At 35.1% G+C, this 13,454-nt stretch overlaps 1 protein-coding gene across 1 annotated transcript in view; it reads left to right on the forward strand.

Moving 5' to 3' along the window:
- IPO11 (importin 11) overlaps positions 1–13,454 on the forward strand; it is a 247,488-nt gene that overhangs the window by 42,019 nt on the left and 192,015 nt on the right. Inside the window, exons 8-12 of the mRNA XM_026649109.2 lie at positions 5,746–5,794; positions 7,341–7,411; positions 10,061–10,253; positions 12,038–12,190; positions 12,508–12,551. Of these exons, the coding sequence (XP_026504894.1) occupies positions 5,746–5,794; positions 7,341–7,411; positions 10,061–10,253; positions 12,038–12,190; positions 12,508–12,551 (510 nt within the window). The remainder of the gene's footprint in view (positions 1–5,745; positions 5,795–7,340; positions 7,412–10,060; positions 10,254–12,037; positions 12,191–12,507; positions 12,552–13,454) is intronic.

Consider the following 13,454-nt stretch of genomic DNA (forward strand, 5'->3'; position numbering starts at 1 on the left):
AAGTATTTGACCAAACTTTCAGAATGTTATTTCTTGTTAGCAAGTAAGATTGTGCCCTTCTATATGTTATCCTCCTGCAGTCACCTTACACGTCTCATACATACTTCAAAATTAAGAGATACCAGATCTAGTGGATAAGGGAGTCTCCAGTACTATTCAAAGAAGGGCTGCCAAATTACATAATTAGTAAATGCATTTTTGCTAAAATATAGCAAATTTTGTAAGGCTACGCTGTCCTAAATCCTACCCCAGTGTTTAAGACAAAGGATCAAGGGATCTTACCATTTCCATAAGGTATATTTCACTCACATAACTTAGTGAGTATGTAGCTCCTTGTGTAATCAGACTTCTAGTACAATAGGAAGAAGCCTTGCCAAATAAACAGTGGGATATAAAAACAGATTTTTCTTTTGTGATTATAAAGATATGTTCCTGCTGCTTTCCATAATTCAGTAATTTAATGGACAGAGCTACCAATTATATAACAGTATGTCCTTACAATCACAGCCTCTTCATCATAGTATCAAGAACTCTTTTATGACTGTATGAAATGAATACTCAGTATTTACACAGTCTCCTAGAGTTTGCTTTGTGGATTGGTTTGACATTTCTGAGGGAATAACATTTAAGGCCCTGTTCCAACAAAGTACTCTAACACATGGTTAAGAGTTATTCTGGATGAGGACCTTAACAACAACAAAAAAAGTACTCTGTTTTAAAGCTTAAAGTCCATATGTATTAAAAAAATCTCTAAGTTTGAAGAAGTCCCCCTTTCTCTAGTATAGGATTTTTTAAAAAAGAAATTGTGTTTAGTTGGGCATGTTAATATTTATAGCTTGGGACTTTACATTTGGTATTTGGGTCTCATTCCGCACAGTATTCCTGCAACTACATATAGCCTTTACACTAAATTTGGTGCTTTTTTTTTGGTAATGCACTATATTTTTACACATTTATTTAAGCAATTACAGCTTGACTTACATTTATTCAGATTATTAATTTTTAATTTTTTAAATTATATTAGACAATGGTTAATAATGCGTTCGTTTACTATATTCTTTAAGGTTTTGAGGACTAGTAGATCTCGTTTTCTCACACTTAGTTTTTATTTATAGATTGGAAGAAGAAAATAAGCTTTTCTGCTTCAACTCCCACATCATTTTCTTAGTTTTGAATGAATAGTCATTTAACTGAACTAGCTGAATAAACTGAAATGATAAAGTACTCTCTCTACACCTACTGCTGTCAAAAGCTGGTTCAGCACTTCAATGGATCCTGGTTCCAGGTGCTCAGTCAGTGACTTCCACCAATTCACTGGTTTGGCTTTTTAAAAAACTTGGTAGTCAACATGTTATCAGTAGCTCTCTGTCAAAGTGAGAGGGCGTATCTAGTGTGGTCCTGCAGAATCAGTCCTGGTTTGGGACTATTCAATATTTTCATTAATGACTTGGATGATGGAGTAGAAAGTATGTTTATAAAATCTGCAGATGACAGCAACCTGGGAGCGGTTGCAAGCATTTTGGAGGACAGATTTAAAATTCAAAATGACCTCGACAAATTGGAGAACTGGTCTGAATTCAACAAGATGAAATTAAATAAAGACAAGTGCAAAGTATTTCACTTAGAAAGGAAAATTCAAATGTACAACTACAAAATGGGGAATAGGTGGTAGTACTGTTGAAAAGGATCTGGGGGTTATAGTGGACCAAAAACTGAATGAGAGTTGTCAGTGTGATGCAGCTGCGAAAAAGGCAAATATGATTCTGGGGTGTATTAACAGGAATGTTTTATGTAAGACACAGGAGGTAATTGTCTTGCTCTATTCGGCACTGGTTGGAGTACCCAGTCCAATACTAGGCACTACAATTTAGGAAAGATGTGAACAAATTGGAGTGAGTCCATGTAAGGACCTGGAGATTAGAACCCAGGTCTGCAGAGCCTGGAGCAGCTGATATTCCCACAGTGCCACGAGGAGGCCTTATAGAGGTACATCCAGGGAGCAGTGTTGAGAATAGGCACAGGAAGTACCGCCCAAGAGACCCAGAGTGACAGTACCCTGAGCTCCTCTGATTAAAGAATATAATGAATATCCTAATGACGGAACAATAAAGGAAAGGACAATATACAGTCATATGAGTGAATTATTTAAGTTGAATTTACATTCACAATCAAGAGAACACATTTTCAGCAGCAATTAAATGAGCAGAACAGTATAAAGGAAATTAAAGACATGGACCTCAGGTAAAGCATCATGAAGTGGGTAGGATCTTGCTGTTGTGGCCTCAAAGTTGGATGTTTTTTCTTTTAGAGTGTACAGAGCCTCTATTGTCAACACTACATTAAGAAGATATATCTCCACTACAATCCAGGAATTCTAGAACAGTCTTTTCTCAACACACTATAAAACAGACTAAAGAGCTACCTAGGAATCCTCATGTGCTTGTAACAAGGAGACTTCTCTAAATGTCATAGCAGACTGTCTACTGAATCTTTAATCTTTATAAAGCTCATCATCTTGTTTTTGCTGTCGATTATATTTTTGAGATGTAGAATGCCTGTGTTAAAAACGAATAGTCAGGTGTTTTTAGAAATTCTGTGTTTGCATACTTCTGTAAAAAGAAAATGGATGATTTGTACCTGTTGTGGTTTTCTATTTCTATTATCTTTACACAGTGTATATGTAAGTGAACATGAATTGGGTATATATTTTAAGTTCTGGTGTTTGCAGCATACAATTTGAACTCAAACTGGCCCAACAATTTTTAGTAGTAGTAAATACCCTAATATAAGTAACACACAAACCTTTGACTTGATCCCTTTCTCCTCGGAGCTGCAGGGTTATGAGCACTCGTGTGACATTGTGGACCTAACTAAGATATCCAAAAGCAAATTATTACTTTCAAGCTGTGCCCATCCTGTGATGGCACTGTCTGCCAGTAATTAAAGAACTTGGTGTGCCTTCTAACTTGGGAGAAGCATGTTCCTGAGCACTGTATGCAAGTTCCTGTATACAAAGCTGCTTTAAGCTTCACCTCATAAAAGTTGCTGCCAGGGTTTTTGTTCTTAGACATCTGTCTGGCTGAGAACTAGGTACTGGGTCCCTATTGTGTTCTGTTTGTCTGGAATGAGTAGCAAGACAAGCTCCATGCCCAGAGAAAGCTCAGTATGCAGGGATTCCATTAAATTGTCTTGCGCTATTGAGTCTGATGCTGAGGCCTGTGTTAAGCCACACACTTTAGGAACCCTTCATGTTCCATAAAACCAACATTATGTAATCAGGAGATTGGCTCATGCTTCACTGGCACGCCCTTTGAGTCCTTGGAAGACTCTGTTTCTCAGCAATGTTCTTCCTTCTCTGAGCCAAGGAAGAGAAAAGAAACAGAGCCATGGATGCCTTGGGACACAGTGGGAGGCCATTGTGCCCCAAAACGTCAATCACTATCACCACAGATGGCAAAATTAGTTCAATAGGGACACTTCAGTGGCCATGTTCCAGCTTTATCCACCATCAGAGCACTGCCACCCAAACCTGTTGGTCCGTGTGGTCCGGGTTGGTAGATATCCTGTTCTCATTGAGCCAGTTCAGTGGTTTGAGTGCCTGGTTAAGCGCATGGAACCAGAGTTTGTTGAAGGGCAAAACCAGCTTTTGACAGCAGTAGCTTCTTCCACAGGTGCAGAGAGAGTATTTTCTTAATTTCAGTTTATTCAATTAGTTCAGTTCAATCACTAGTTAATTTAAAATTAAGAAACAAAATGGGAATTGAAAAAGCAGGAAAGCTTGTTTTTCTCTTCCAAAGTATGACAAAAAACTAGATGTGAGAGGATGAGATCTACTAGTTTTAAAATCTTTAAGGACATGCTGACTAGGAACAATCACTTCAATTCACTGCAGATATTACTTCCTTTGATTAATAAATCAGATAGTTTTAAATGCAGAACATGTTTTGATATTTACTTTTGTGTGTGTGTGTGTGTGTGTGTGTATCCAGAACATTTTAGGTAGTTTTATTAACTAATAACAAAACAATTTTTAGATATTGTTTTTGTGCATTTTAAATTGAATTTGAATTTCCATCCCAAAAGAGCTTGACACAAATAGCAAGTAAAAAATTTATCTAATAAACAAGAAATGCATCATTTGCCATTTTCTAACATGATAAAAATTAGTAAATAAGAATCTGAATAAATGTAAGTTAACCATTTATTTAATCAATATCATAGCTTATCTAAAAGAAGCACCAGATTTTGTGTAAAGGCGATATTTAGTTGCAAATCAGCATGTTTTAATGGTTATCAACCAATGAGAATCAACCTTTCTTTAGGAAAATAACTTAAAGGTACAAATGCAAAACATGAGTAAATTGATCATTTAAATCAAGGTTAGCTGCTTGCTGATTTCAATCATGATTAAAATCAGTGATTTTAATCAATCCTCCTGATATTTATTTTTGGCAAGAAGCCAGCAGGCAGGCATTATCAAAACCATTGAAAATCGGATTCCTGATTGAGCTGACATTTCATACAAATAGTTGAATTCCCTCTGATTATTCATTACTTGATCTATACTGCATCTGCAGAGCCTCTCACTGTTTCTGAAAGAACCATTTCAAATGACATCTTTTTGTGGTATTTTTGCACTTGTCTTATTAGATTTAGAATTCCGGAATCTTTGAAACCTGAAGAACAGTTTATTTAAGTAGTTGATGTGTAATTATAAACTGTGTAATTTATGAGCAACAACTAGAGAAACTGTCCAATTACTTTAATAAATATATTTATAGGTGCTCATACTTTAATGGGTGAAAATAACCATTCATTTTATAAGTGCTTATCAAGCTTATATCTGGCTTATGTTTATTTTGCAGTATCAGTATTTGGGCTAGTCATTTGCTCAGTGCGACATACCCATTTATCAATGTGTATGATATCTCTCATTAATGCTGTGAATGCTAAGGTGCAGCCACTCGTGATGGAGAAATTTCTTATGATTTTGGATTTCATAAGAGTATATTAGACACACTCTATTGGTGGAATGAATTATATATAAATTGGCAATGGAGTGAGCCACTCTGCCAGGTCACAGGACATATTTTTATTTTCAGGTGTCATAACACCTACAGTAATTTTGCTTCTAAGCACTTAGAATCTCAGTGTAATGTTTCTTTATGGCTTAAGTTTATTAAAGTGCTTAGCCTGAGACTGATGTAATGTTAAAGAAATGTCTAATTTCTTTCTATCACTAAGGCAACATTTTTTACTCATAAATAACCACAGGATTTAGCCATAGATTCACAATTAAGTATGATTTACTGAAATTTCATTCACTGGAGAAAACCCTCACCTCTTGTTTTCAATAAAGTGTTAGCTTACGAAGGGAGAGGTTCAAAGGGGGAAGATCGTCATTATTAGTAGTTCTACAGCAGCGTTTTTGTTATTTTCCTTGAGAAATGATTAGATTGTGAATGAAAAATAGTAAAAATCAAAAGAAAATTGTGTATCATATAAAATATATAATTCAAATAGAAAAATGTACTTTCATTATATTTGTATTTAATTTTTCTAACAGTAATGAAGTAATGTAGGGAATGATTTTAAACTCTGCAATTGCTTCTGAACTGACTTCTCAGTTTGACGGATCTTTAGTGAAATCCTATATCTTTTGTATGCAAATAATACTTTTCCTCCCTGCATACAGTCCACAATGGGCTTCACTTTTTAAAGAAATGTGACTTTGATATTTTTCAGGGATTTCTACATGCAGTATTTGAGCGACTAAAACAGTTTCTGGAATGTAGTAAGTACTTTTCTCAAGCATGCTGTCCTCTTCTGGTACATTAATAATATTAAGATTCCCCCTACCTCTAATATTTAAACAAATAGTTGGTGTCAAAGGCATTTTGACATTTTCTCATGAATACAAAACTGTGTATTTCAATGCACTTCTCAATCCTAGTGTACAGAAAAGATGTTCAGTAATAATACAGATCTTAATTTTGGGTGCCAAATAACCAAAGTCCTCTTGCCAAAAAAAGAAAAGAAAAGAGATTTAGTCAAGAATTAATAGTAATATTAGTAAAAAGGCAATATCTCCCATATAAACCGCAGAACAAAGAGGAAACATACAAAAAAAAAAGTTACGTACATGGAATGTAAAAAGAAACTAAGCCATCTTAAGCTTTTCCTTCGAAGATGCCACGGATGAGTTTTGAAAAATGTCAAAGGGGAGAGAATTTGTGATTACTGCCTCCAATTGTATCATGAAACAGTCAGTAGTTTTAATCTCAAAGGTACAAGAAACCCTGTAGGGGACAATTAGGGAACAATCTACCTATAGGGAAAGTTTATTCCTGACATTTGGTTAATGATTAGCTTCTGCTTTGAAACATGAGTGTTTAATATATCTTTTGATTTTTATCCTGTCTGATCTAGCAGTGAACGTTCTTATGTAGGTATCTCTATATATGTAGCCTATTAAGACCTTGGCATACATGATAGCTTGTGGCAATGAGTTCCATAGGTTCATTGTGTCTTGTGTGCTTTTTAAAAATCCATTTACTTTTACTAGCTTTAAAATTTGTTGCTTTTCAGTTTCATTGGATGCTGCTGCTTTTCTTAAGAGTTTACCTTTACTATACGATTCATTGTGTCTCATATATATATAATATATATATATATATATATATATATAATATATATATATATATATACACACACACATACATACATACATACATACATACACCTATACCTCTACTGTGTCTTCCTTAAAGACATATATATATATATATGTATACGTACCTCTACTGTGTCTTCCTTAAAGAGTCCCAGTCTTATCATTGTTTATTTATACAGAAATGTCTCTGTGCCTGTAATCGTTTTTATAATCAGTCTTTGAATCCATTCTGTTTTGGCTGTATCTTTTTGAAATAAGGCGACCAGAAATGAACATAGTATTCCATGCCGAGGGTGTGCCATGGGTTTTTAATAATGGGATTATCAACTTTAAGTGTTTTCTACCCCCTTCCTTGTCCCTCCTAGCAGTCATTTGCTTTTATGACAGCTTTTTCACTGAGCTGTCCATAATGATGCTCATGTTCTTTCCTGAGGTTTTTATAGCTAATTTAGAAGTAGCTGTATGCCCAATATTTGGGTCCTTGCATTTGTCAGCACTGAATTTTGTCTGCGATAGTGCTACTTGTTCACTTTGCTTTATCTGCAATTAGGAAGATATGACAGCAAGAGTGAGCTGTGTCTCCAAAGATAATTTTTCCAAATGTGGATATCATTAAATAAAGCGATGATTAAGAAATGATGTTTGTTAAATATCTGTGATTTACCAGGTAGAAGTATAGGAACAGAAAATGTATGCAGAGACCGTCTAGAAAAGACTATTATTCTGTTCACTAAAGTGGTAAGTTTTTCAAGTTCACAATTCCATTACTAGAATGGAGTTTTCAATATTTTTGAATGAGTAATCCACATTAAATTAAATATATGTTCTTTAAAACTCATATGTTTTTATATACTGTGAAGAAGCAGTTAATTGCAATTCATAGCTTCACTCTCACAAAATATAATCTTGAAAACATGTATTCCTTTAAAGAGAAGAGTATCTGCTTTATTCAGGACACCAATATGAACTGTCAGACTGTAACATACATTTAATTTTATTTTAGATAATAAAGTGTATTTCAAAAGTAAAATTTATAGCCACTGTTTCGGAGCCTGCTCTTGATAGACATATTTAAAAAAAAGTATTGTGATATTGATCAGTGTAGGAGGTTAATATAAGAGATTGTAAACAATTTTCCAGTCTTCTTTATTAAACATCTGGACTCACTTGAAAATGTGGGTTGTGAGTAAAAAATAAGAATAGTCATGATCATATTAAGTAAGTGACTGTTCTTGATTAATTTACTTAAAAACAAACAAACAAACAAAAAACAACACATACTTTTCAGCTGCAATTTAGTATTTTAGGTCTGCACAAGGAGTTCGTGCTTATGCCAGAAGACAGTTTTAGTATATTTAGGTGCATCATCTTTCAGACATGCAACACCTCTAACATTCCCAGTGTTTGAGGATTCCATCTTCTGGCCCATATGACTTCTTACTTAAACATGGAGCCTGATTATCAGCGGTGCCAAGCACTTGCAGTTCCAATTGAAGTCAAGCTACAGGCACTCAGTACCTCTGAAAATTAGGCCCATAGTTCTTTGATGTCTCCTGCAAACAAAGCATTCATATATCTTTCTTTCTCATTCAAACCCCAACAACCAGAGAGTACAGGGACTGTTCCCAAATCCATCTTTAATTTATTTTCTTGGTAGATGCAAAGAAGCAATTCATTCTCTTCAGACTAGCCTCCCTGAGGATTGTATGGATGTAAGCCTTTTGGGCTCAGATGACCTTATGTGACTCAGAGACAAGGGGGTGAGGCAGTATCTTTTATTGGACCAACTTGTGTTAGTGAAAGAGACAAACTTTCAAGCTGTACAGAGCTCTTCTTGACTACAGAAGAGTTCTGTATACAGGGCTGGCGCTTCCATTTAGGCGACCTAGGCGGTTGCCTAAGGCGCCAGGATTTGGGGGGCGGCAATTCGGCGGCGGGGGGTCCTTCCGCGCTCCGGGTCTTCGGCGGCAATTCTGCGGCGGGTCCTTCACTCGCTCCGGGACCCGCTGCCGTAGTGCCCCGAAGACCGGGAGCGCGGAAGGACCTCCCCGCCGCCGAATTGACGACGACGACCGGGAGCGCGGAAGGACCCCTGCCTAGGGCGCCAAAAACCCTAGTGCTGCTCCTGTCTGTATAGCTCGAAAGCTTGTCTCGTTCACCAACACAAGTTGGTCCAATAAAAGATATTGCGTCACCCACCTTGTCGCTCTCGTATCCTGGGACCAAAACAGTTACAAGAAAACTGCAAACAACATTTATGACTCAGTCATTTTTGGAGTGCTACAGAAATTTGAAGGAACTGAAGAGAAAATGCTAGAGTAATGGCCAGGAAGCTAGGTAACTTAGAACACTTCAGAATTTTAATCCTTATGGAGTCAAAGGCTTCATGGAAGAAAAGGTAACCTATATACTGCAGGGGAGAAGACTATACACGAACAAAGCTTGATCCATATAGGAAACTAGTATCTCTTCTTCTTTTGTCTCTTCCCCTATTGTGCTTATCTTTCTTGGTTTCCTGTAATCTTTAACTCTGAATAAACTTGCTACAGATAGAAAATGAATGAAAGTCTAATCTTGTGCTGAGATTGAGTTTGTTGAAAGCACATCTAGAGTGCAGTAGCAGAGACAGCACTGAACAAATTGAGTTGGAAGACTTTTAACTTTCCCTATTCAAGTAGACAACTTCCATTGCTGCCGCTTACAAAGCATTTCAGAGTAGAGAATGATTACAGTCACTAATAGGGCTTATGCAAGCCTTTTGTTAACAGGCCCAGCCTTTGGCCCTGCAAAGAAGAATCAGATTTCATTTTAAAAAGTTCTCAACCTTGCAGAGACACCTTTGAAAATACATAGTTTAAAATGGTTTATATAACTAATTGCTAAGTTTTAAAGGAACAAATGCCTGGACTGGAGTGCGGGAAAGAAACTGAAGATCCCTTTGTTCGCACCTTTTTTACACAAAAAGTTATTCAGTTATAATGGAAGTAAATGTTCAGTACTTTAAATATGGTTGGAAATAGGTATGAATGGTGGATTACTAATAAGAATATTGTTAATTTGGGGGCTAGCTTTTTTCTTGTTTTAGGGAAAATCAGTTCTTACATCTGTGAATTGTTACTTAGCAAAATATAGCACTGAATAGTTGAAAAAGTACATGGTTCCTTAAACTGTCCTTCTTATTAACAAAACATTGCTTTGGAAATGAGAATTAGAACACCAACAGATAAAATGAATGAATCAGTAAGCACCATAAAAGTGATTTTGTTTTAATTTAATTTTTGTGGCCAACGGTTAGATTTGCACATTTGCAGATGGTTTATGAAAGTCCTTTGTGCACATAAAATGTGTATGAATTAAGTCATATGTTTTTCTTCCCTCACTTTTTAGCTTTTGGACTTCCTGGACCAACATCCTTTTTCATTCACCCCTCTGATTCAGAGATCATTGGAGTTTGCTGTAAGCTATGTTTTCACAGAGGCTGGTGAAGGAGTTGCTTTTGAGCGATTCATTGTCCAGTGCATGAATTTCATTAAGATGATTGTAAAAAATTATGCTTACAAGCCATCAAAACGTTTCGAAGGTACTGCTGCTTTTTCCTCAGCATGTTTTCCCATTCTTGGGGTGGGGTGGGGGGGAAGCTTGCCAGCTGTGACACAACACTAACTTCAAACATTTTTTTAAAAGGCTTTTTAAAAGGTGTTTAAAATTCTTAATATTGTACTAGTTAGCATGATCATATACTAAATATTGCATATTGTTAATATTTTGACTGTAAAAATCAAGCTTTAGGAAAGAATCTCCAAATCGTTCTATAATTACCACTTAAATCCATAAGAAACATGCAACAAAACAACTTTCCCACATAGAAATACAGAGAAATTTCTTACTGCTTTGGCTTTCATTAACCATATAAAATAAAGAGCCCATATTTAGTTCAAGGGCCAAGTTAATTTATGGTTATTCAAACTCAAGCTACAGAATCAAAGTAAAAGTTTCAGCATGCTGTTGAATGCAATGAATTTTTCTGCAATTCTGACTCTATGGTTGATTCACAAGAGGCTGGCTCTAGCTAAAAAATTTTGAATCTAATACATGGATAATTACAATTACTTTCCTTAGTGTTGAAACACATCTGTCTATAAAGATTACTTAATTTTAGTTTTAGTTTCATGTTTGTGTATGATGAGACACCAGCATCTAATTGGATTCAGAAAAAAAAAGTATATAATTTTCCTTTCCAAATTAAAATAATCCAATCATTTTTTAAGAGGTTCAGAAATTCTGATGATTTTAATTCAGATTATCAAATCCAGTACTTAAAAATATGTTGCAGGAAGAACTGCAGATCTTCAATTGTTATTTGATATTCTTGTACCAGGTATTAGAATGTCAATGAACAAATTGTAACATATTTGGATTATAATGAACAGAGAATTAATTATTATGGAACTGCTACTTGCAGTTCCATAATTATGATTTACTTTTTGGAATTAAAGGAGGAGTCAAAATGCTTTATGTATGAAGAATACAGTGTATCCTGCTAAAAATTACAGCACTTACTCTTTGGGTACCAGATGAATTTTCTGAGAATTTGAAAGTAAAGCTGTTACTTAGTTTGAATTAAAATTAGTTTAAAAAATTGGTTCTTTAAGAAATTTAGCATCCTGTCAGGCCATCTTTATGTCCTGAATGATCACATGAGATTTCAGTGAGTTTCAACCACATGACTTGGTACAATTCAATAATTATTTTAGGCTTAATGGTCATTTTTAGTGTTTATTCTTCATAACTGAAAGTTTCATTTTTATCAAAGATGAAGGATAATTTTCTTCTTCTGAGAATTCCACAATGAACTGCCCTCCTTCACAATAGCTGTCATTTTGTATTATTCTCAGTGATAATGTAGCTGTAAGGGTACCCACTAACAAAAATGCCCTCTTTCAGAATGGCCACAATCTTCTAGTGTTTGTTTCCAATCAGAGTGGAGCCAAGCTGATTCAGGAAATATGGTTGCTCCTGACAGGGTAGGATGACACAATCTTTCCTGAGGGTAGAATCTTTCAGTTATGAAGAACAACAACAAAAAAGACTATTAATCCGAATAATTTAATTAACATCAGAAAGTGAGCAGTCAAGACTTATTTTATGAGGCATCATTTTCACCAGTTTTTTCAGCTAATAGAACAATCTTACTTGCTAAACAGTTTAGGTGCTTTATAAGAAAGTGTCTTAAAGTCAATATGGAGATGTAATTGTTCCTTTCACTATGAGAGTCTTCTGTCCAGCATTTTCTTTCTTTATTGATTAATAGGATTCTAGTATAACGTTAAGTCATGGACTAGTAACAGTGTATTACTATTACAGATAGCAGTCCTGAAACTCTTGAAGCACATAAGATAAAGACATCATTCTTCACTTACCCAACATTAATGGAGATATGTAGGAGATTAGTCTCTCACTATTTCCTGCTAACAGAGGAAGAATTGACAATGTGGGAAGAGGACCCAGAAGGCTTCAGTAAGAAATTACACTGTATTTTCATCTAATTTTATTAAGATATTTAATAGTACCTGTTCCCTTTTCACAGTGCATCCAAAAAATGCCCATTGTAAGATCCCCAGTGAAAGTGACTGGCATTTTTATTTGTACAGTCTTGTATAGAGAGATTACATTCTCGAGATTCTCTTCATAACCCGAGATGTGCAGTAACTCATGTTTACCTATCCATGATGTTTTCATATGATTAAATAAGTCACTAATATTGTTTAAAATCATAACTAAAGTATTCACTGTATTTTTATGTAATGTTTTCTTGTTTTCTTTATGGACTCTAGCTGTAGAGGAGACAGGAGGAGATTCTTGGAAATACAGTCTTAGGGTAAGTATTTCAGTTTGAATGAAACAAGATTAATTAAAAAGAAAAGTGGTTCTCCACGTCTTTGCTGAGTGGCCTGTAGCCCAAAGGTATGACATTTATTTAAAAAGTATAAACCAACATTTGCAGAAGAATGTGAACTTATAATACTACAGATTGAAGTTCACAGTAACTATTTGAATTTGTGTTAAGATATTGACTAAGGTTTAATCTTAAATACACTGGAAAGTAAGTATGCAGTGTGCTATGGTAAAAGAGGTGGAGTTCATATTCTATACAGTACTTTAAAAATATTGAGTGAGTGAAGGTAATTTCTTTATAATATTTTTCATGTTTTATGTAAAAATTCTAGGTAAGAGACCTATCTTTCTCTGCTCTGTAAGACGTTTAGCACATCCTTGAGTATTGTAAAATAAATATTAAATAAAGGTTCCTGAGATTCTTTGGCGTAACATTTTCAAGCGTTACATTTTAAAAACCAAACTATTGTAACAAACAAGATCAGAGGAAGAAGACGCATGTATTTAAAAACCAAACCCCCCTACAGAATGTAACATTTCCATGGGTCAGCATCCGTAGCTTTCAAAGGCGTATTTTTTGAGTTCAAAAGCATGATGATAGAAAAGGCATAATATAGAGCATACGTCAAGGGTTGCATATGCTATCGTGGAGGACAAAAGAGCGTACACTGTGTCCGTTGACACCTAATTGTATAAAGCAAACTAATTAACAAAAAAGGACAGAAACTGTGTGTGTATGTGTATGTTACACACACACACATGTTTTTCTATATATTTTTTCCTTAAGCTTATTGGTTTATATACATAACACACTTGAGCAAATCAAGTCAGAGAATTTAAGAAAACTTTATTTAATGTTTATATCATGCTGAAAGATGTGCCAGAT

This window comes from Terrapene carolina, unplaced genomic scaffold (assembly GCF_002925995.2).
Source record: "Terrapene carolina triunguis isolate 2854851 unplaced genomic scaffold, T_m_triunguis-2.0 Scaffold69, whole genome shotgun sequence".
Classification (NCBI taxonomy): domain Eukaryota; kingdom Metazoa; phylum Chordata; order Testudines; family Emydidae; genus Terrapene; species Terrapene triunguis.